Source organism: Octodon degus, unplaced genomic scaffold (assembly GCF_000260255.1).
Source record: "Octodon degus isolate 3935 unplaced genomic scaffold, OctDeg1.0 scaffold00238, whole genome shotgun sequence".
NCBI lineage: Eukaryota > Metazoa > Chordata > Mammalia > Rodentia > Octodontidae > Octodon > Octodon degus.
Window position 1 is genome coordinate 2,085,952 of NW_004524814.1, and position 22,739 is coordinate 2,108,690.

A 22,739-nucleotide genomic window follows, 5' to 3' on the forward strand; every position below is an offset into this window, starting at 1 on the left:
TGCTTTGCTAAGCTTGTTCTAAGTAGGTGCTTTAGACCACTGAGCCATCTCACCAGCCCCAAGCATTACAGTTTTAATTACATGTACATAAAATATTTCTTATAAACATTTTGTGGGCCGGTTGATGGCTCAGTAGAATAAGCGCTTGGCTGGCAAGTGCAAGGACCTGAGTTCAATCCCTGGTTCCGGAAAAAAAAAAAAATAAACAAAAATTTTAAAAAAGGGGGTTTGGGAGATGGCTCAGTGGAAAAGCGCTTCCCTGGCAAGCGCAAGGGCATGAGTTCAATCCCCGGTTCCACCAAAAAATAAAAAATAAATAAAAACATTTTGACACTTGTTTTCTGGGCTCACATTCATTTTACATATAGAGAGCTAGTGATGAGGCAAATGCTTCTGTGAGAAAAACTTTTAGCAGCTAGTTTTTGTTTTTGCTTTTCTTGAGGCATGGTCTCCACATGCAGTCCAGGCTGGCCTTGAACTCGCTATGTAGCCCAGGGACTCACAGTGATCTTCTTGTCTCAGCCTCCAGCGTGGGCTACCACACCGGCTGCTTTTTGCCCGCTGTGTGGAAGCTCTGACAAGGAACAGAATGTCAGCAGCCTGGTCCTAGTAACGGTTCCTAACGGTACATGTCCTGAAACTCAGGCGAAGCATCCTGAAGCATTCAGATAGAAGTGGCCTCGTCCTGGGACAGGCGTGTTTCCTCGCACAGCAAAGGCTGTTGACGCCCACAGCATCCTGTTTCCTCCCCTGTCTCCGGCTCAGAGCGCCCGGCCCGTATGCAGCCTCATCTTGGCTGCGCAGAGTCGGCGCACAGGCGTTGCCCTGAGGGAGGGGTACAAGGCCTGCAGACTGAGCCTGGAAGGAGAGTTGCTATGCAGCACCTGCGCTCCAGGCCACGCACTCTGGGACCAAAGAGCAGTGCAAGGGGCGGGGCTTGCGCGGGGCGGGGCGGGGCGGCGGGCCGCGTCACGGCGTGCGCACGTGCCCGTGTTTACGTCCCTCGTGGAGCGCCTACGTCAGCGGGCTATGGCAACATTGAGGCCAGGCTGAGGCGCCGAGTGAGGCGGGTAGCGTCTGCCTGGCAGGCAGCTGGACTACGGAGGGGATCGCGGCAGAGGCTACGTAGCCGGCCTCAATTCCCTTAATCCCGGTGAGGTCGGCGGGACGCTAGCAGGCGGCGGCCGTGCGGCGCGCTTTGTCCTCGCGCCGGGCCACTCGGCAGAGCGGGAGGGGGAGCGGCCAAGATGGCTGCGGGCGCCCGGCGCGGCTGACGGGGCGGCGCGACACCATGGCTTTCGCGCTAGAGGAGACGCTCGAGGCCGACTGGGTGGCCGTCCGGCCCCATGTGTTCGATGAGCGCGAGAAGCACAAGTTTGTCTTCATCGTGGCCTGGAACGAGATCGAGGGCAAGTTCGCCATCACCTGCCACAACCGGACGGCACAGCGGCAGCGCAGCGGCTCCCGGGAGCCTGCGGCCGCACCAAGCCGGCCCGAGGCCTCGGTCCCCACCACGCCGGTCCGCAGCCCGGGGCCCCGGTGGAGCGCGGCCGGCGCAGGGGCGGGTAGCCCTGGCAGCAGCCCAGCGCGTAGGGCCGCGGAGCCCGGAGATGCCCAGCCAGCGGCCTCGGTGCGTGTGCTGAGCGCCTGCGGAGCGGCCGCGGAGGAGATCGAGGTGCTAGAGGCAAGCGCGGAGCCTGAGCCGCCCGGCGAGGAGTGCAGCTGGGCCGGGCTCTTCTCTTTTCAGGACCTCCGCGCAGTGCACCAGCAGCTGTGTTCTGTGAACTCGCAGCTGGAGCCCTGCCTGCCTGTGTTCCCCGAAGAGCCCTCTGGCATGTGGACAGTGCTCTTCGGGGGTGCCCCCGAGATGACCGAGCAGGAGGTGGATGCGCTGTGCTACCAGCTGCAGGTCTACCTGGGCCATGGCCTGGACACATGCGGCTGGAAGATACTGTCCCAGGTGCTCTTCACTGAGCCCGATGACCCAGAGGAGTACTACGAAAGCCTCAGCGAGCTGCGTCAGAAGGGTTACGAGGAGGTGCTGCAGAGGGCCCGGAAGCGCATCCAGGAGGTGAGGGCCGACAGGACTTCCGGTGCTTATGCCTGTGGCAGGCTGTGTGCAAAATGGGCTTCTGGTTGCGTCCTCACTTTTTTCTTTTGAGTGGCATGCTTTACCTGATCTATGAGAACTTTTTACGTGAGTGTTTAGACCTCCACCCATCAGATGGGTGTTGTGCAGTAAGTGCATTTGTTTACTATTTAGTATTGGTAAAAAGATTGCTCGAATGGAGCTGTCCAGGGGCGGGGGAGATGGCTCAGTACAATAGGCCCTGAGTTCAATCCCAGGTTCCGCCAAAATAAATAAATAAATAAATAAATAAATAAGAAAGGCGCTATCCTGGAAACATAGGCTAAGTGAGCATTACATGTCAGCCCCTGAGGTTTTTCCACAATAACTCGATACCAGCTCTTATTGCCTAATATCGTGTTTATTGACTCAAAGTAGTTTGCCATTTGGAGGAGCACGGTTATGTGTTTATTCTCCTTATGCAGTGTGGCAACGTGGCTGCATTTTAAGCTCGTTATTTAATTTTGATTTGGGGAAGGTACTACTGGAGGTGGAACACAGGGCAAGAATTGCTAGGCAAGTGCTCTACCCCTGAGCTTCAGCTCTTAATTTTTTGTATTTTGTTTTCAGACAAGGTCTCTATATAGTTCAGGTTAAACTTGTATTCACTTTCCTTTTTTTTTTTTTTTTGGCAGAACCGGGGATTGAACTCAGGACCTTGTGCTTGCCAGGCACAAGGGCCTGAGTTCAAATCTCCCCAGCCCCTTGAACTTACTTTTCATGTTATTTTATTTTTATATGTTTTTTGAGACAGGCTCTTGCTGCGCAGTTCAGGCTGGCCTTTAGCCCAGTCTGGTCTCAAACTCAAAAGGCTCCCTCCTATCTCAAGTGTAATCCCAAGTACTGGGATTACAGGTATGTGCCACCACACCTGGCTGGTGTTTTGTTTTTTTTAGACAGGGTCCCATTATGAAGTTCAGGCATGTGTCAGTCCTACCAAAGAATTTTTTTTTTTTTTTTTTTTTTTTTTTTTTTTTGATACTAGGACTTGAACTGTGGACCTCATGCTTGCCAGGCAGATGCTGTGCTGTGGAGTGAAATCCCTAGCCAGACAAAGCATCTTTTATGTATTCATGTATTTATTTTTTAAAGAGCAGATGAAGCATCTTGAATGCTGATATTGTGCCTTGAGCCTTTGCCATCACACCCGGGTTTGAACTCACTTTATACTTCTGGGTGGCCTTGCACTTGCTATAAGCTTCTTGTCTCAGCCTCCAGAGCGAGAGTTTTTCATGCAGGTTAGGCAGGTCTTGAACTCAGGAGGATCCTCTTGTCTCATGCCCCAACTAAAATTTAATTTTTGAGACAGATTTTCCCAAGGCTTGCCTTGAGTTGGAGATCTTTCCTCAGGCTCCAGAGTAGATGAGATTATAGATGTGATGTGTATTATCACACCTGGCTGTACTATAATCCTCTCTTCTTTTTGAGGCAGGGGCTCACTCTATAGTTCAGGCTGGCTTGGAAGATCAGATGACAGCTATCTTCTTGCCTCAGCCTCTTAAGTATTGGGATTATAGCTGTGTACCTACATACCTGGCAATATCACAATACATACTTTCAGTTCTCTCTTTTTGGTACTGGGACTTGGCATGGTGCCCCTGAGCTATATTCCAGGCCCTGGAGTTAGTGGGTTTTTTAAAAATTGTTTTATAGTACTTAATGCTAAATTTCACCTGCCATAATGTGTGATCCTAGAATAGCAGGGATCTGTCCCCCACCACACCTTTTAGAGTAGGAATTAAACACAGGGCTTTCACACTTATTTACATCCCCAACCATTTTTAATGTTTGAAACACTTGCCCAATCCCTGAATTGCTCAGGCTGGACTCAAATTGTAATCCTTCTACCTCAGCCTGCTGTAAAGTTGGGATTACAAGTATGCATCATCATTTTTTTCCCTCCAGAGTCTTAAATTTTTTTCGGAAGGAAGTGACAATTCACATGTACTCCTCGTGTTTTGTTAAAATTGACTATTCCTTCCTTTGTTTATATGTTTGAGCCAGGGTCAAACATATAAACATATGTTTTAGCTCAGGTTGGTCTTAAACTCCCACTACTTCCACCTCAGCTTCCTTAGTGATCAGATTACAAGCATTCACCAGTATGCCTGGCTCCTTTATTTATTTATTTATTTATTTTTGTACAAACAAAATTAGGAATCCAGAGAGATGGCTCAGTGGAATAAGTGCTTCCCTGGCAAGTGCAAGGGCCTGAGTTCTATCCCCAGTTCTGCCAAAAATAAATAAATAAAGATCTAAATAAATAAATAAATAAATAAATTAGTGGCTCTTTCTTACTTAATATACAAAAACTAGTTTTTCACACAATTAGTAGTATGTCATCCATTCATGAGTAGGTAGAACTTTGATTTTTTTCTTTTTTATCTTTTTGAGACAGGGTCTTACTATGCAGTTCAGGCTGACCTCTAGGTCACTTTGTAGCCCATGTTGGTTTCGAATTCACAATGATCAACCCAGCCTGCCTCAACCTCCGAAGTGCTGGGCTTCCAGATGTGTGTCACCATGCCCAGCCCATAACCTTGATTTTTAAACTATAATTTATTTTTGATTTTTTAACTTGAATCATACTCAAAAAAAGTTATTGTCTCTGGTATTTATTTATTTTGGTGGAACTAGGGATTGAACTCAGGTCCTTGCGCTTGCCAGGGAAGTGCTTATTCTACTGAGCCATCTCCCTGGCCCCTGTCTCTGGTATTTACATTCACTGAGTCAAAAATGAAGTGCTAAAGGTAAAGGTGTAATTCATTGAGACCATGTCAAAATATACGGTTAGTTTCATGGCGCTCACTAATAGGGGAGGGGTGCTTTTTAATGTGTGTTCTAGTGATTGAACCCAGAGTCATGCTTGCACCGTACCACTGAGGTACATTCCCAGCCCGTTTAAATTTTGAGACAGGGTCTTGCTAAATTGCCCATGTTGACCTGGAGCTTGTGATCTTCCTGTCTCACCCTCTAGAGTAGCTAGGATTATGTATAGGGCTGCAAAACATGTGGGAGTTGGGGAGTTGACAGGTTTTTTTTTTTTTCCTTTTTTGTATTTGAAGGGATGGGTCGAGAGGAGGGTGTTCAGGGTCTCACTACTAGATGGAGCTCCTAGTGATCCGCCTGTTTACAGCCTCCCAAGAGCAACAGTTGTTGAAACAGTAACTTTTCTTTATTGAAGTTTGTTTGACCATATTCTCTTTGAGAAAAAAGTTAAATTTGAGTAATGTATTGCATTTGGTTCTTTTTTTTTTTTTTTTGGGGGGAACCGGGGATTGAACTGAGATCCTTGCGTTTGCCAGTCAAGCGCTTATCCTACTGAGCCATCTCCCCAGCCATGTATTGCATTTGGGAAACAATGTTTGTTATAGATGTGTTAAACAGTAATTGTATGTATTTTTGGTTCATCATATAGTTGGTTTGACAAGTATTTGGAAAATAGTCATCAAAGACAGCCAATAAAAGTTTGCTTATAATCCCTGCCCTTGTTTGTTGGTAGTGGGAATTGAATTGAACAAATTGAACATTTGTTCTGTACCTAGTAATGATTGAGAAGTTACTAGCTGTGGAGAAAGATGATGCAATGAGTGATGTCTTCCATGAGTAGGCAAGATGATGGAAGTACTTAGTGAACCACCTGTGTTTGTTCTTGACCTGCATACTTTCTTGGCTATCCCAATAGTCTGCATTATGGCCCACTGTGGTGGCACATGCTTGTGAACCCAGCACTCAGGAGGTTGAGGCAAGAGGATTCCTGTGAATTTGAGGTGGCCAGCCTGGGCTGCAAAATGAGTTCACGGCCCACCTAACCTTCATGGTGAGACCCTGCCTCAAAAAGATGGGAATAAAAAAGTCTGCAGTAACTTTTTTTGCTGGGTAGAGATAGAACCAAGTTCCTTGCGCCTCGCTCCCATTAGGGGTTTGAATAGAGTGCTGAGTGAGTTACAGTCCCAGTCTTTCTTGCCTTTTTAAAATTTTAAGATGAGGTCTCAATGTGTTGCTTTCGGTGGGTTTGACTTTGGGATCTTTGTGTCTCATACAACAGCTTGTCAGTACAGATATGTGTAGTAGTCAAAGACATTTTAGCTGATAATACTATTTAAAAAATTTAGTCCTGGGGTCACATTTTTTCTGTGGTTCTATTTTTTTGATCTTTTGTTCTGTAGGATTCCATATCTAGAGTTCAGACCTATTTTTATTGTTTTGTTTTGTTTTCTCCAAAAATGGTCAGTAGTTGTTGCAAGAATTAAAAGAAAAAACAAGACTATACAACAAGATTGTAAACATGTTAAGGTCATTGGTCTTGCTACTGATATAGGGGAATGAAACGCCGGACCTGAAAGGTACCTGAACGAGTTCATGTTCTCTAAAATCAAAGTATTTTAGGAAGAAATGGAGTTTAAGAGCTGAACTTTTGGGGCTGGGGAGATGGCTTAGTGGAATAAGTGCTTCCCTGACAAGTGCAAGGGCCTGAGTTCAATCCCTAAAAAAAAAAAAAAAAAAAAGAGCTGAACTTTTTTGGGGGAAAGAAAACTTCTGTCTGAGAGAGGTACCTGAAAGGGGACCTGAGCAGGTTGCCCCCAGAAAGCTGTCTCCTCCAGGGAATCTTCTAGAGTAAAACCATATGGTGATGCAGGTCTAAGGTGGAGAACATGGGAACTTACTTAGGGAGGTCAGCATTTGTTGATCTTTAGTCTTTAGGTCAGGCCCACAGCAGGAACATCCATCTCTCACAGTTGCAATGTATCTTGTCTTCCCTACTGTCTCCTTGAGGGCCTAGCCATGGCTGACTGCCTATAATATTTCTATCTAATTTAGCTGCCTGCACATAGACACCGTTTTGTTTTGTTTTTTCAGACAGGGTGTATATAAACTGGTGTATTGTAGGAGACACTTCCAGGTCCTCGTCTCGGTCCAAGAAGCCAATATTTGTAATCTCAAAGTTAAAGTTACATTATTGGAATCCCATCAAATTGATTCCAATCTACCACTTAACAGTGCAACCCACGGCAAAAACAAAGACACTAAATTATATCTTCAATCATTGGGGAGTCAAAGGGCTCTAAGTCCAGCCTTGAAGATGGCTTTCTGGAACCAAGAGAGGACCCAGGGCCTCTCCCAGTTTTATTCAGTGGGGGAGTGGTTTGAGGATTGACTGAGAACTGTGGGAAAGAGACTACTATGAGCTGAGCTAGGTGTGTGGCCTAAATTTACCTCTGATATGCAGAGAGGATATGCAGAGAGAGTAATCTGCATTATATAGTATCTAATGTTTTGGTAAGTCTGGTACTTCAGCTTTGGTGTAGCCTTTCAAGTCCCAAGAAGTCACAGCCTCTGTCTCGAGGCTCATCCCAACTGGTGCTGAGGAGCATTAGCTCTACCATCCTGTCTCAACCTGGCTGACATTAAAGAGCAGCTGATATAGGTTACCAGGGAAACACGCATGCCACCTTCAAAGACTATCACCAGCACCTCAGCTAGACCAATATACATTGCTTAAGGCCAATTTAAGGATAAACAAGTCTTAGCCAGCTCTGTACAGAACAATACAAGGAAATAGGGTCAAGCTCAGTCAAAATGGAGACAGTCGCTCTTCTTTCAAGGAGAGCTGCTCAGGTGGTCCTCCACAATGTATAGAAACGACATTGGAGTTTTTACTATCGCAAGAGTTTTAAGCATACAGGACATGTTTTATGTATTTTTGTAATGCTGGGGATTGAACCTGGTGCCTTATGTGTACTTGGCCCAGAACTTTAGCACTGAACTGCACTCCCAGTCCAAGATAGGTGCTTTTAAGGTATAATTGCTCATAAGTACAATTTTTATAAGTTGATAAATGTGAATTCAAGGGAAACCTGCTTTAAAAGGAGAAAAATCTCCTGTAATTGATAATAAATTTAAAATAAGAGGCCTTTATTGGGGTAGTGCCTTCTCTGTAAAAAGAGTGGGTTTTTTTTTTCCTTTTTCTTTTGTTTTGTATTTTAGGGAAGTGTCTACAGGGTGTTTGTTTATTTATTTATTTTTTAATCTTTTTTTTTGTGGCTGAACCAGAGATTGAACTCAGGCCCGTGCGCTTGCCAGGGAAGCACTTACTCCACTGAGCCATCTACCTGGCCCTAATTTTCATTTATTTATTTATTTATTGATTGAACTCAGGCCCGTGCGCTTGCCAGGGAAGCACTTACTCCACTGAGCCATCTACCTGGCCCTAATTTTCATTTATTTATTTATTTATTTATTTATTAATCTTTTTTTTTTTTTTTTTTCCCTACAGGGTGTTTAGGGTCTCATTAGTAGATCAGACTTAGTGATCTGCCTGCTTACAGCCTCCCAAGAGCTGGGATTATAGTTGTGTGCCACCACGCCCAGTCTCAATTGCCTTCTCTGCCTTGGGGGGAGCAGGGCTGGCACAGCAGGCTCAGGGATCGAATCTTGGGCCTGTTGCCAGGCACTTTAATCCACTGAGCTGTTAGGCTGGCCGTTGTAAAAAGAGTTATGCTAGGGTTTTCATGGGATCCCTTAAGTAGCATGCAAGTTTTATATGTGGAAATACTTGGAGAAAAAGGCTTTTGTCAAAGAGTTTTGTTAATTAATTTATCTATTTATTTTGTGGAACCAGGGATTGAACTCAGGCCCTTGCACTTGCCAGGGAAGCACATATTGCACTGAGCCATCTCCCTGGCCCTGTCAAGGAGTTTTAAAAAGTTGAAAAATTTGTACGAACTGAAGAGAAACCAGAGTATTCAAAATGTTTTAAACATCCCATAGTAAATTATCTGTGTGAGGTTATAGGGCCTCTAATTTTTGGAATATCCTTAAAATTTAATATGAGGTCATAAATCCCATGTCTTTCACCTTACAGTTGGTAATTGTTCAGGATACAGGCATGGTGGCATACCTGGAATCATAGCACTCTGAGAGGCTGAGGCAAGGGGATTGCTAGCTCAAGCCCAGCCTGGGCAAATGATTGAGACCCTGTCTCAAAATAGTATCTAAAAGGAGTAGAGATGTAGCTCAGTGCCAAGTCTATGGGTTCAGTCACTCATGCAAAAGTAAGCAAAAATTTCACAGCTTTGGTCATTTCACTGGGAATTATTTAAGCTTGTGAGGACTTAACAGTAGTAATGTTATGTTTAGATAATATCAGAATTTTAAGATAATATCAGAATATAATACATTGTCTGCAGAGTCTCACTACACAGGTCGGACTCACAGTGATTCTCCTGGTTTCAGCCTCCTAAGCACTGGGATTACAGGCATGTGCCACCATGCTCAGTCTCAATCACCATCTCACTGTGCCCTGGGGGCGGGCAGGGCACAACATGCCAGAGATTGAACCCATAATCCATGTCTCTGCCTAAGCAGGTGCTTTAATCCGCTGAGCTATCTGGTGGGCCCAAGATTATATATTATTGAAAGCCTCAGTCAAAGAAAATCTGAAATTTGTTACTGGTAGGTTTGCCTTGGACTTCTACAAGGGTTTAGTAGGCAATGCCATTTATAAAGTGGACATTCATTCTCGTATGAATGCAAACCTTATTTGTGTGTGTGTGTGTGTGTGTGTGTGTGTGTGTGTGTGTGTGTTCTCTTTTTGAGACAGACTGGCCTTGAGCTCACTTTGTAGCCTATGCCGGTCTTGAACTCCCAAGGATCTTGCTCTTGCCTGAGCCCCTTTTCAGTGCTGGGATTATAGGCATATACCACCATGGCCAGCTCTTATTTGTGTTTTTGAGACAGGGTCTCCCTATATAGTTCAGGTTGACCTTAAACTCAGCAATCCTTCTGCCTGGGCCTCCCAAGTGCTAGAATCTGTAGGTGTGTGTCACTTTAAACAGTGCCAGTGGTGGGCCTTCGTTGTTGGTTAGAGCAGAGGTTGGCATCACAGTATGTGTGTGGAGATGGTCTGGTCCATACTGAGGCTTACCTTCGTTGACCTAGATTTTGTAAATAATAGTTTCTGTATAAGGACGCTATTCTTGAAATGATTTATCATGGTGCTTTGGATAGTAAGCCTTAATTATGATGGTAGGCTTGATTAAGACCTAAAAGGTCAGTACTTTGGAATTTATTATGTTTATGAAAATGTGCTCAATTCCAATTTCTTTTCCATTTAAACTACTATTTGAGAGTAATGTGTGCTTTCCAAAAGGCACACTGTAGACCCTTGACCCAAGTGTTTGAAATCAGAAAGAACTACATTTGAAGATTCATTTCTGATGATGTGCTCAGTTATTTAATCTGTTACAAATAGAGAAATGGGGAAAAGTATCAGAAGGCTTTTGTCTTAAGTGAGTCCATGAAAAAGTACCTAGCAAAGTGCCTGTCCTTTACAAAAAGCAGCTTTAAGTTTTTTTCTCTTTCACAGAAGTAGAATTCTCAGAATTTTTCATTCAACTCTTTTTTTTGGAAGTTTTAGCTTGTATTTATTGGCACCCTGAGATAGTGGGCTCTTCATGTTGTCTAATTTTTATCCTCTCTAACTTGCAGGATAAGTACACAGACTTGTTTTGTAGTTTGTGATGGGATCTGGCTGTGTAGCCCAGGATTGCCTTGCCACTTCCTGGCCTCCCTGTTATGGTATTGTAGGTCTGGGTCTTATACAGGCTTGGTGGTTCTTTGTGCATGTTGGTTTTGGATTGTGTTTTTCTTTCACTGCTGGGGCAGGATTCCATAACTGCAAACATGTCAGGTAAACACTACCACTGAGCTACATTTCCAGTCCAAATGGGTGTCTGACACCTATTTTACTGAAGAAGTTGAAACTGTAGGAGGAGATAGTGACTAAATTCTTCTGTCTCCTTTGTCTTAATTCAAATTTGTTGCTTTTCTGACAGGCCTTGCCACCTGTTGGGTGTATTAATGTAGAGGATCTAGAGGCCTATTATTCTTTCCTGTGAAGACATTAGCAGACATGTTAGTTTCTATTTTAAGTCAGGTAGGTATACTTTGGTGGTAGAGCACTTGCTTGGTATGAGAGGTGGTAGAGCACTTGCTTGACCCTCAGCACTGGAGAAAAAAGAAAAATTTTAAGATAACTTAATTTCAAATTAATGAAAAGGTAGGATGGTCTGAATATTGTGTTTTAGAAGAAAGAGGTTGCCTGGGAGATGGAAGGGTAGGTTTATATTAGCTGAGAGTGCCCAGGCAGTTTGTTGTTGCTCCTCCTTCTCCCTAGTGGTGGCTGGGAACCTGTTTTGGTCCTCATAAACTAGGTTAGACAAACTCAACTGCTGAGCTATACTCCTTGCCCTTAGTCACATTTTGTATCTTGAAATGACTCAACTAGGTTGGGTGTGTTGGCATCTGTAGTTCTAGCTTTCTAGAACCTGCCCTGGATGGATTGCAAGTTTGAGCTTGTCCTGGGGAATTTGGTGAAACCCTGTCTCAAAATGAAAAGGACTGAGGATGTGGTTCAGTGGTAGAGTTCAATCCCTTCACCTCAAAAAAGCTCTGCCAGAAACAGCTCCCAATTTTGGAGGTTACTTAACAGAAAGAGCAAGGAGCTAGAAGAGAACTATTTGCTAACTAATCCTTTTCCCAATTCTGACTTTCCTGATTCCCTTGGAAAATTAAGGTTACTTTTGCCAGATGTGGTAGTAGTACATGCCTATAATCCCATCACTGGGAGACCAAGGCAGGAGGATCATTGTGGGTTCATGATAAGCTCAGGGCCAGCCTGAGCTGCAGTGAGAACCTGTCTCAAAAAGATGAAAAGAAAAAAAAAAGGGGGTTAGTTTTGCAGATCTAGTGTCCTATTGAAATTCTGTATGTGCATCAAAGCTATTGTTAACAGCTGATGGATCCCCCAGGATATTCCCCCCTACCTTTCTTGATGTCCTCAAGAAAGAATTGGACAAGACACACAGAAAAGGTAGAGGGGATGTGGTTTCAGTTTTTCTTTTTTTGTTTTTGTTTTGTTTTGGTGTAGCCGGAGATTGAACTCAGGCCCTGTGCTTGCCAGGCAAGCGCTTATTCTACTGAACTATCTCCCTGGCCCCACCTTCAGTTTTTCTGAGACAGGGTTTTAATATGCAGTTCAGGCTGACCTTGAACTCACTTTGTAGTCAAGGCTGGCCTCCAGTTTGTGGTAATCCTTCTGCCTCAGCCTTCCAAGGGCTTGGATTACAGGTGTGTACCACCACACCATGCCTTGTGCTGTGCATTTATCAAAGATGGGAAAGAAGTACATAATTGCAGGGTCAGAGCAGCCCTGAAGGATAAAGAAGAGGGATCTTGGGCTGGCCAGATAGCTCAGCAGACTAAAGCTGCCAGCTTAGGCAGAGCACAGCAGCCTCGGTTTAGTCCCTTTAACCCTGGCATGCCATGCCGGCCCCGCCTCCGGGACACATGGAAACTAAGATTGAGAATGGGCATGGTGTCATACATCTGTAATCCCAGCACTTGGGAGGCTGAAAACAGGATCTCTTCAAGTCTGATCTACATAGTATGACCCTGTAGACCTTCTATAAACTCTGTGTGAAATATATTTAGAAAGAAAAAAAAAAGTAGATGAGTTTTTTTGTTTTTTTGTTTTTTTTTTTTCGAATCCCTGGACTGGATTCTCCCTTTTGCAGAAAAGGCATTGGGATGCTTGTCCTATCAAAAACTCCCTCTGCTGTCAGATTTAGAGTGTCTTCTGCTTCATTTTGCAATGGCTTTCATTTTCTGTCTCAATAACAGAATTTTAAAAGGCTTGAAATGCAGTCTTATTGGGGACCCAAGGCATGACCCATGATTAGGTATAGACAGGTAGTAGAAGCAAGCTCAGGGTGTGGTCATCTTCTACCTCAGAGCTCTAATTCTGTATTTCCAATTTTCCCTTGCACCTGGATGTTGTGCCTTTCTCTTTTCCAGCCTGCTTTCCCAGAGTGTGTCCTCTACCTGCCACTTCTGCCTTGGCCTGTGGCTGCCTTTAGTCTGAGTGCACTTTTTTGTCTCTAGAATTTTTCTGATCCCACTTATCCCCAAAGCTAACATAATTCTTCCAAATATGGTATTAGATTCCAAGGAGTCATTCATTATAATTCAGGATTGGTTTTATAACAGGTTTGATTTTTCAGTATGTAGTAAACACCTGTGTGTACACAGTGATTTGTAAATGAACACTGACTCAGAAATGTTAATTGTGAAGCTGGAATAGCTTATACTTCTCTTGTTGCTTCTATACTCACCTTAGAACCATCTCTCAAGGTAGCAGTGACAAACAAAAGCTTTAACATAAGGCCTCTGATTTCCTAAAAAAATGTGATTTTCTCTGGGCTGGCTTTACCTCTTTTAATTTCTTTGCTTTTGTATACCTAGCTCCCTGACCTTTAGTGTAGCTTACTAGCTAGACTGAATCCAGACCAGATCATGGTTAGCCTGCTGGTCTCCTCTTACTCTGTTCTCTATGCAGCCTTTCCATAGTAGCCAAACTTATTTATCCATCACCCATATGCTCTTGTTTTCACTACATGGTTCTGGGGTCCCCCTCCCCAGTCTTTGGAGTAGGGACATCCAGGTTCTACCTTTCTTTTCATGATAGATCAAGTCAAGTGGCTTTCTGGTAAAGGTTTTTTTTTTTTTTTTTTTTTTTGTGGCGGAACCAGGGATTGAACTCAGGCCCTTGCATTTGCCAGGGAAGCGCTTATTCCACTGAGCCATCTCCCCATCCCTAAAAGGTCATTTTTACCCACTGGGAAAAATTGGGAATTCCTTTTAGAAATTCAGAAATCTCATTTTTTTAGAAAATCAGAGAGGCCTTATGTTAAAGCTTTTGTTGTTTGTCACTGCTACCTTGAGTTTTCTCTTTTTTGTGGGACTTTGCCTTTAAAAGTAAGTCTCAGAGACAAAGACACATTTTGTTGTTTACAAACACCTCATCTCTCTTAGTATATTCGGTATGCATTTAGTAAATATTCTTTGTTCTATTTTAAAGTTTTTATGGATGGGCTGGGTATGTAATTCTGTGACATGGCACCTGCCTGGCAAGCATGAGGTCCTGAGTTCAATTTCTGCAACTTTTTTCCCAAGAAAAAGCTTTTGTAGATGACATTTATATAATGAAACATGTTTATGTTTTTCAATTGGAGATGTGTGTTTCTCCAAGAGTACAATGTAAAATTTATCACTTATTTTAAAATTATTTTTTAGTTAGCAGTTCAGATCATTAATAGCGAGGCCAGCCTTCCTGTGTAACATAGCAAGACCCTGTCTCAAAAATAAAAGAGCTGGGGGTGGTAGAGCACCGCTGGCTTCAGTGCCTAAACTTACATGTGCAAAGGGGGGGGAATCATATTACAGAAATAAAATTATGAAACTATGCGTAGAAAATGGTAGCTTCAAGTTTGTATTAGGACTTTGAAAACTATTACCGCAAGATATCTAAGGACAATGCTGCTATGGTTTGGAATGTAAGTACTGTGGAAGGCCCACATGGTGAATTCTTGGTGGCCACATAGTGTTAGGAGGTAGAGAAACCTTTGAGATGTGGGCCCAGGGGGAAGGTGTGTCATCATGATGGTGCTCCTGAAGGCTGTGCTGAGATCCTTACCCTTCCTCACTCCATGAGACCAGCAACTCTGCCCTGTGGACTCCGCATGCTTTCCAGTGTGACAGTCTGCCTCACCCTTGATCTTGTACAGTGGAACAACTTGACCATGGCCTGAAACTAGGAGCTGAAGTATATTTTTCTCCTTTACGTTTATTTTCCCAGGTGTTTTGTCACAGTGGTGGAGTGCTAACACAGCAGTAACAGTTTTATAATCCCACAGTAAAGCAGTGACTCTAGCACCATCTCTCAAGGAATACCTGATACAGGGTCACTCAGTGGTCTTTTCTTTTTAGAGAGTTTCAAAAAAATAAAAATTTATTGAGTGATAATAACTGCTATGATAATTTTAGTATTTTAGTTTATTTAAACATTGTATATTGATCTGTTTAGAATACTTAAGTTATTTGTCTCAAATATTTGTCATTTCTTTGTGATAAGAATTTTCAGATGTTCCCTCTCCTGGCTGTTTTGAGTAGATGATGTAGTATTGTAAAGGTGGAACCACCCGTTTGTCTGGCTTTGACTTCACTACTCCTGATCTTCTTGGCCAAAAAGCAAAGAAGTGCTGTGACTTTGTTACCCTTTAAGCAGTTTCTTCCCATGACCTCTTCCATCTCCTCCCCAGCTGTGATGGTTGCCCAGTATTCTGTTCACTACTTCTAAGAGCTAAGATTGAAAAAAAAGATTAAGTTGTCATTTCCTTGAGAACCTAATGAAAATTATGAGTCGTCATGCTAGAGAGCTTTGTACTTAAGCAGGATTTTGTTTCAGATAACAGGTAGTTGAGGTCTAGATTAAGAGTTTATTCAAAATTGATTGCTGTGAGGATCAAATAAAAAGATATCAGTCACTTACCTATAATCCCAGCACTCAGGAGGCTTAGGCAGGAAGATCATTGCAAGTTCGAGACCAGCCTGGGTACAAAGTGAGCTCAAGGCCAACCTGAGCTGCATATCAAGACCCTGTCTGAAAAAGAAAAAAAAAACCAATCAGGGAAACTAAAAAGAAGGAAAAGAAATTCTACTTCATGTCTTTCATTTGATTCAGTAGATGAATAATTTTCAAAAATTACCAAAAGGTTTTACTTTTTTGAGACAGCAGCTGGCCTTGAACTCCTTGTATAACCCAGGTTGGCCTCAAACTCATGTGATCATCCTGCTTTAGCCTCTGGAATGCTGGGATTATAACACAAGAGTTTTTTTTTTTTTTTTTTGAACCGGGCATTGAACTCAGGCCCTTTTGCTTGCCAGGGAAGCGCTTATTCCACTGAGCCATCTCCCTGGCTCCCACAAGACATTTTTAAAAATCAAACAATCCAAATCCTAAACTTTACATGCTATAATCTTAGCGTTCTAGAGGCTGAGGCAAGAGGGTTGCTGCAAGTTCAAGGCCAGCCAAGGCTGCATAGGGAATTCAAGGTCAGCCTCAAGCAGAGAGATAGAACCTTCTTCAAAAACAAAAGTAAAAACAGACCAAAAAAAAAGACAAATAACCCAAAACTCTTTATTTTGCAGGTCCATACTTCCCTGCTGTCCTTTCTTTTCATTCTGTTGGGAAAGTCTTTGTGTTGTATGGTTTACTCTTGAGCCTTTCTATACGCTTAGTAAAACCCTTAACCTTTCTAAACCCTTAGTAGGCATGCTATATTTGCTTATGTTCAAATCCATTGGCATTCCTACTCAGTGTCTCAGTGAATCCTCCCAAATCTAGCAGACCTACATCTTTCTCTTTTAGACCCATCTTCCAATAATAATAATAATTATTATTATTATTATTTTTTATATTAAGCTAAACATCTTTTTTCCCCCACAAAAAATAATAATTATTATTGTAACTTTTTCTTTCTTTAAGACAGGGTCTTGCTATGTAGTCCAGGCTGGCCTTGAATTTGCAGTGCTTATCCCACTTCAGCCTCCTGAGTACTAGGACTATAGGTAAGGCCTACTATGCCAGGCTACCTCTTCCACATTTTAATTATTTTTTTTTTAATTTTATTTATTTATTTATTTGTGTGTGTGTGTGTGTGTGTGTGTGTGGCCAGCTCAGCCCACCAGGGGGCGGGGCTGGCTGGCATGTGGTGCTGGGGGATTGAACCGTGGTCCCTGTGCTTTGCTAAGCTTGTTCTAAGTAGGTGCTTTAGACCACTGAGCCATCTCACCAGCCCAACTATTTTTTTAAGAGACTAAAAAATAGTTTAAAGAAAAGAGACCAAAAAAATGATACAGAATTATACTAAACAGAATAATAGGAATTCAACACTTCCACCTTTTAAATTCAGGTTCTTCCTTTCCATCCCTGTGAACCTAAATAATCCAATTATCATTATATTTTTGCTGCCCTTTTTTTTCCTCTTCTGTATTTATTACAGGGTCTAGAGGGTCTACAGGGTCTCACTACATAGATCAGACTCATAGTGATTCTCCTGTTTTCAGCCTCCCAGGTGCTGGGATTACAGGAGGGACACCATGCCTAGTCTCAATCACCATCTCAGCGTGCTCTGGGAGTGGGGCCTGCAGGGCATGCCAGGGATCGAACCCCTGCACTGCACTCTGCCTAAGCAGGTGCTTTAATCCACCAAGCTATTAGGCCGGCCCTATTTTTCTGCCTTTTTTTTCTTGGGTGGTGCTGAGGATTGAACCCAGGGTCTGTGCATGTAAGACAAGAACTCTACCACTGAGCCACAACACCAGACCTGCCTTTAGATTACTTTTAATCAGAGTTTGTAGTTCATGCAGACTGCTGTAATCCTCCTGCCTCAGCATCCCAAGTGCTGGGATTATAGGTCTGTGCCATTGCACCTGGTTTTCCTTTTTTGTATGTGCTTTACAGCATCTTGCACATTTCTCACAATTAAGAATTTATGAATGTCTAAAGCTGAGTTTATTTATTCCCTTTACTTTGTCAGCATTTGCCTAGCAAAATAATTTAGTAATTATAACAGGCTATAATTCTTTCCCTTGTTAAAATACCCCTGCCTTTTTTTTTTTTTTTCCTCCAGTGATGGGCATTAAACATAGGGTTTCATGTATGCTAGGCAAGTACTCTTACCACTAAGCCACAGGTCAGCTCTCCTATTGAAGTCTGTTTTAGTCAGTTGTGGGACATAATTTAATGTCTGTTTAATAATTACATCGTTTGAAGTGTAGCTTTAAATGTATTTGATCTAAGATTATTTTCAAATGCTTAGGTTAAAATATTGGCCAATTATAATCACTTTATTATTATTATTATTATTATTATTATTTATTTGTTTTATTTTTTTGCGGTACCAGGGATCGAACTCAGGACCTTGTGCTTGCCAGGCAAGCACTTATTCCACTGAGCTATCTATAATCACTTTAAAAGTATAATCACTGGCCCCTATAATCACTTTAAAAGTAGGAAACTGGAGATACAGCTCAGTGGTGTGGCACCTGCCTACCAAGCTCCAGGTCTTGAGTTTGATTCCCGGTTCCCCCCTACTTTCCCAAATAAATAAATAAAAGTAATCTAGTGTTATATGGAAAAACAGGAAACTTTATAGCAAAGACAGATGAATAAATTAGTGTTAGGGGAAATGTCTTGAGTGTTTCAAGTTTAGTTGGTACACAGTACTTTGTTCAGTACTCTTCTGTTTGAAGAAAGGCATGTGGAAAGTAATTTGTTACTGTTTGAAAACAACTGACTTTCTTATTTATTGCACATATTTGTGTAGAGTTTACTGTGATTAATAAGCATATAGTGACTTGATGTTTTGGCAGAAAATAGTGTTGAAGTTGATGGTGTAACATTGCCTCTGAAAGAAGAGCTTTGAAAGGCCTATTGTGTGAGGGTCTCTCAAATTGTGGCATTTGATCACTTCTAAATGACTTCTAAAAGAACTTTATTATTAGGAGATGTTACTGGCTTTTTGTTATTTTCTTTTAACAGTTGTGTTTTTCCTGAAACAGAAATCATCAGAAAATGTTTCATTTTCAAATTGAATAAAAGGTAAAAGACTTCTTGCAAGGGATAATGATTGTCTTTAAAATGAAAAAAAAAAGTTTATGATTCATTGTAAAGGTTCATTTTTGTATTATATATTAATTTTGTTTTACAGTTTACTTGTCCCACTTATGGGTTTGGTTTTGTGTTTTGTTTGTTTTTGTGGTTCCTTGTACCAGTCTGGCAAATGCTGTACCACAGAGCTGCAGCTCTTCTGCTACTTTTTATTTTGAGACTGCCTTACAAAGTAGCCCAGGCTGGCCTCCTTATGATCTTCCTTCCTCACCTTCCCAATGGGTTGAAAGCTATTGCTTAAAGTAGGTACCCCTGGTTTCCATACTCCACCTTTGATGAGAACCACTTCTGAATAACAAGTATTATCCTGTCACTTGATAGCAGGTTGGAGGCCCAGAGAGGGAAAGTTCTGTAATTTTCAGACTTTTCACACCTTATCTTTTGGAAGAGTTGTATATGTAGTTTTAGGTATTATGGTGAAGGAGGTGATGTAATTTCTCTCTTCAATGTGTAAGCCAGAATACTTTTAGGTGGGAGGTAGACAAAAAAAAAAAAAAAAAAAAAAAAAAATATGCTATTTCTAAAGAGGTACCATATAAGTCCAAAATGCTTTTGTGTCTGTTATCTTTTAAACCGAGGTAAAAAAAAAAAAAAAAAAAGGAGTATAAAACCTTTCTTTTAAAGCATTTCTTTTTATGCATTTCTTGATGGTAATACAAAAAAGGTAGGTGAGTCAGGTGTGGTGTACATATCTGTAACCAGGCACTATGGAGGTTGGGGTAGGATTGCAAATTCATGTTCAGGCTACATTACATAGCAAAGGTTGAGGCCATATTGGGCTACATTTCAGGTTTGAGGTTAGTGTGGGTTAGTGAGCAACCTTGTCACAAGAACATAGAGAGAAACAGTCCAGTATCTATTTTTATCCCTCCATTGTTTGTGGGTTCCCCTTATCTTTTTGAGGTTTTGGCGGAACAGGGGATTGAACTCAGGCCCTTGCGCTTGCCAGGGAAGCACTTATTCCACTGAGCCATCTCCCAGCCCTCCTTTACTGTTCATCAGTTTTTTTGTGTACTGTATCTTTCAGATAAAGTCACAAATACACAGATCTTTATAAATAAAAATTTGGTATTTTTGGAGACTGGTCTTACTATGTAGTTCAGGCTGGCATCTAACCCAGGCTGGCTTTGAGGTTCTGATCCTTCCTGCCTTAGCCTCCCCTGTGCTGGGATTGTAGATATGCACCACTGCCCAGCACCACTGTGCCCAGCGTTGTTGTTTTTTATGTTTGTTTTGGTACTGAGGACTGGACACTTGAGCTACGTTCTCAAGCCCCTTTTTTAATTTTTTGAGTCAGGATCTTGCTAGATTACTCAATTACACAGGCTGGGTTCAAATTTTAATCGTCTCAGCCATGCTGGGATTCCAAGTATATGCCACCAGGCCCTGCATGTGCTACTGTTTTTAACTGTTATCAAAATCAGTTAAGGAAAAGAAACGGTTATGCTCATTTTGTTTTTCTTCTAGCATTTCTTCATATAGATTCAAGTTTCTGATCTAAATATTTTTCTTTTAAAAAGTTTTATATTTTGAGACAGTGAATCACTAAATTGGGTATTTTTCTTCTGTTGAAATTGTACTTACTTATTCATCTATTTGCAGTGGTAGCATTGAGGACTGAATTTAGGATCTTTCAGTTTTTGTTTGTTTTTTTGTTTTGTTTTGTTTTGTTTTTTGAGACTAGGGTCTCACTGTGTAGTTCAGGCTGGCCTTGAACTCATTGTGAAGGCCAGGCTGGTCTCAAATTCATGGTAGTTTTCCTGCCTCAGTCTCCTATCTCAGCTACTTCTCTTTCATTGCTGAGAGAAAATACGTGATGGTCAGATTTAAGGAAGGAAAGGTTTATTTAGCTCACAGTTTGTGAAGGTTTCAGTTCCTAATTAGCTGACTCTATGGCAGGGTGGTGTGTCAGAGGACCAATAGTTCATGGTGGAAGACAGCAAAAGCAACAGGCCAAGGGGGAGGCAGTAGAGAGCTAGCCTTTTCCCCTCCATTATGTTGTATTCAGGCTACCTGAATGCGTGCAGCACTCACGCCCATAATCCCAGTATTGGGCGAATCAATCAAAAACTCGAGAAACCTGTCTCATGACTGCATGAGGTTTTGAGAGGGCATTTAGACACATACCATAACACTTTCCAAGTACTGAGATGACCAGCTGAATCCAGTATCACATGCTAGGCAAGCACTCAACCACTGTACACTACATCCCCACCCTTTAAAAAACATTGTTCTTAGATTATGAAATTGGGTTTCACTAAGTTGCCCAGGCTGGGCTCAACTTGATCCCCCTACCCTACCCTTCCCTCCTACCAGTACCTTAATACTGGTTCACCATTAGGCTCAGTCAGAAACATTTTTTGTTTTTTGAGCCAGGGTCTTGCTATGTAGCCTAGGCTGGCCTCAAACTCACAGTGTTCCTCCTCCTTAGTCCTCCTGAGGGTTGGGGTCACTACACCTGGCCAGAACATTTTCAACTTGTGTTGCAAAGCAGGTTTACTGGCAACAAACCCTCTCAGTGTATATTTGTCAGAGAACATCTTAATTTTATCTCTGGAGATAATTTTGCTGAATATAGAATTCTAGGTTGGGTGTTTATTTTTCATTGAATACTATTTTAATTTCATTGCATGGAGAAGAAACCTGTTTTTTAATCTTTGCTCTTCTGTGGACAAAGCAGCTTTTCCCTCTCTAAGGCTTTGCTTGATTTTCTATAATTTAAATCCGGTCAACATAGGTGTGGGTGTTTTTTGGGGGGGTAAGGTTATCCTGTTTGGAATTCTTCCTTTAACTTTGGGTATTGGTTGATTTGTCTCAGCAATGAGAAAAGTAACTAAGACAATCTGTTAAGTATTTTATTACTGGCTATCACCTAGACATTTATTTATTTATTTATTTATTTACTTATTTGGAGACAGGGGTCTCAGTGTGTTGTACAGTGTGATCTCAAACTGCTGAGTTCAGGATATCATCCTGGTTTAGCTTCCCAACTAGCTGGGGTACACATACATGATATCTGTTTGTGCTGAGTTTATAGGCATATGCCAGCATGCTTGACTGCTTTTTTTTTTTTTTTTAATTTGGTTTTGTTTTATTTTAAAGAATAAAAACAAAAACAAAGCAAAAACAGGTAGCAGAAAACAAAGGCAGAAGCAGAGTAACAATATGGTACAGATTTTCAAAATAATAACAAATTAAGGTTATGTATTTTTATCATCAAATCTGTTGCTGAGATTTAACAAATACAGATATGCAAGGTTGGACAAATACTTGAACATTAATGCTTTTAATAATCCTTAATTTTTTTTTATTCTTTGCTTTTTATTTTTAAAATTAAACATTTTGAAGAGTATAATCATAATTGATAAGGTATTAGAAATGGCACACATTTAGAAGAACAGGAGGTATTCAGCCATGGTTTTTGCACATTGCTGTCTTGGATGTAGTTGCCCAGTTTATAGATATTAGCATATAGAGTTAGTCAAAATGAAAATTTTAAACATTAAATGCTATTTTCAAAAAGCGGGTGGAATTAGTAGTACAAGCATCTTAACTATCCAGTATACACACTTGCCTGATTTATCACCCTTCCTTTTTCTCCTACCTTTTCCCTTATCTTCGTTGTTTATTCCTTATGTTTCATTTTGCTATATTTATTGTACCTTTCAAATTTTATTCTTTCAGGTTCTTACACTACGGAGACAATATATTTACACATTTGTGTCTGATTTATTTCACTTACGAGTATGGCCTTTAGTTGCATACATTTACCTACAAAGGCTCTGAGTTTGTCTTTACAGCTGAGTAATACTCCATTGTATAAAAATACCATCTTTTTTGTCCGTTCCTTTTTTTTTGTTTTTTTTGTTTTTGCGGAACCAGGGATTGAACTCGGGCCTTTGCACTTGCTAGGGAAGCACTTATTCTACTGAGCCATCTCCCCGGCCCTGTCCATTCCTCATGATGGGCATTTTGGTTATTTCCAAGACTTGGCTATGACAAATTGTGCTGCTATAAACATGGGTGTACATATCACTG

The 22,739-nt window shown here is 41.7% G+C and overlaps 1 protein-coding gene across 2 annotated transcripts in view; it reads left to right on the plus strand.

Moving 5' to 3' along the window:
• Positions 1–1,005: 1,005 nt before the first annotated feature.
• Jmy (junction mediating and regulatory protein, p53 cofactor) overlaps positions 1,006–22,739 on the plus strand; it is an 89,939-nt gene continuing 68,205 nt past the window's right edge. Inside the window, exon 1 of one of the 2 annotated variants that reach the window (XM_023706049.1) lies at positions 1,006–2,071. In XM_023706049.1, the coding sequence (XP_023561817.1) occupies positions 1,292–2,071 (780 nt within the window). In that variant the 5' untranslated portion in view covers positions 1,006–1,291. The remainder of the gene's footprint in view (positions 2,072–22,739) is intronic. The other variant, XM_004645749.2, reaches the window with a different exon arrangement.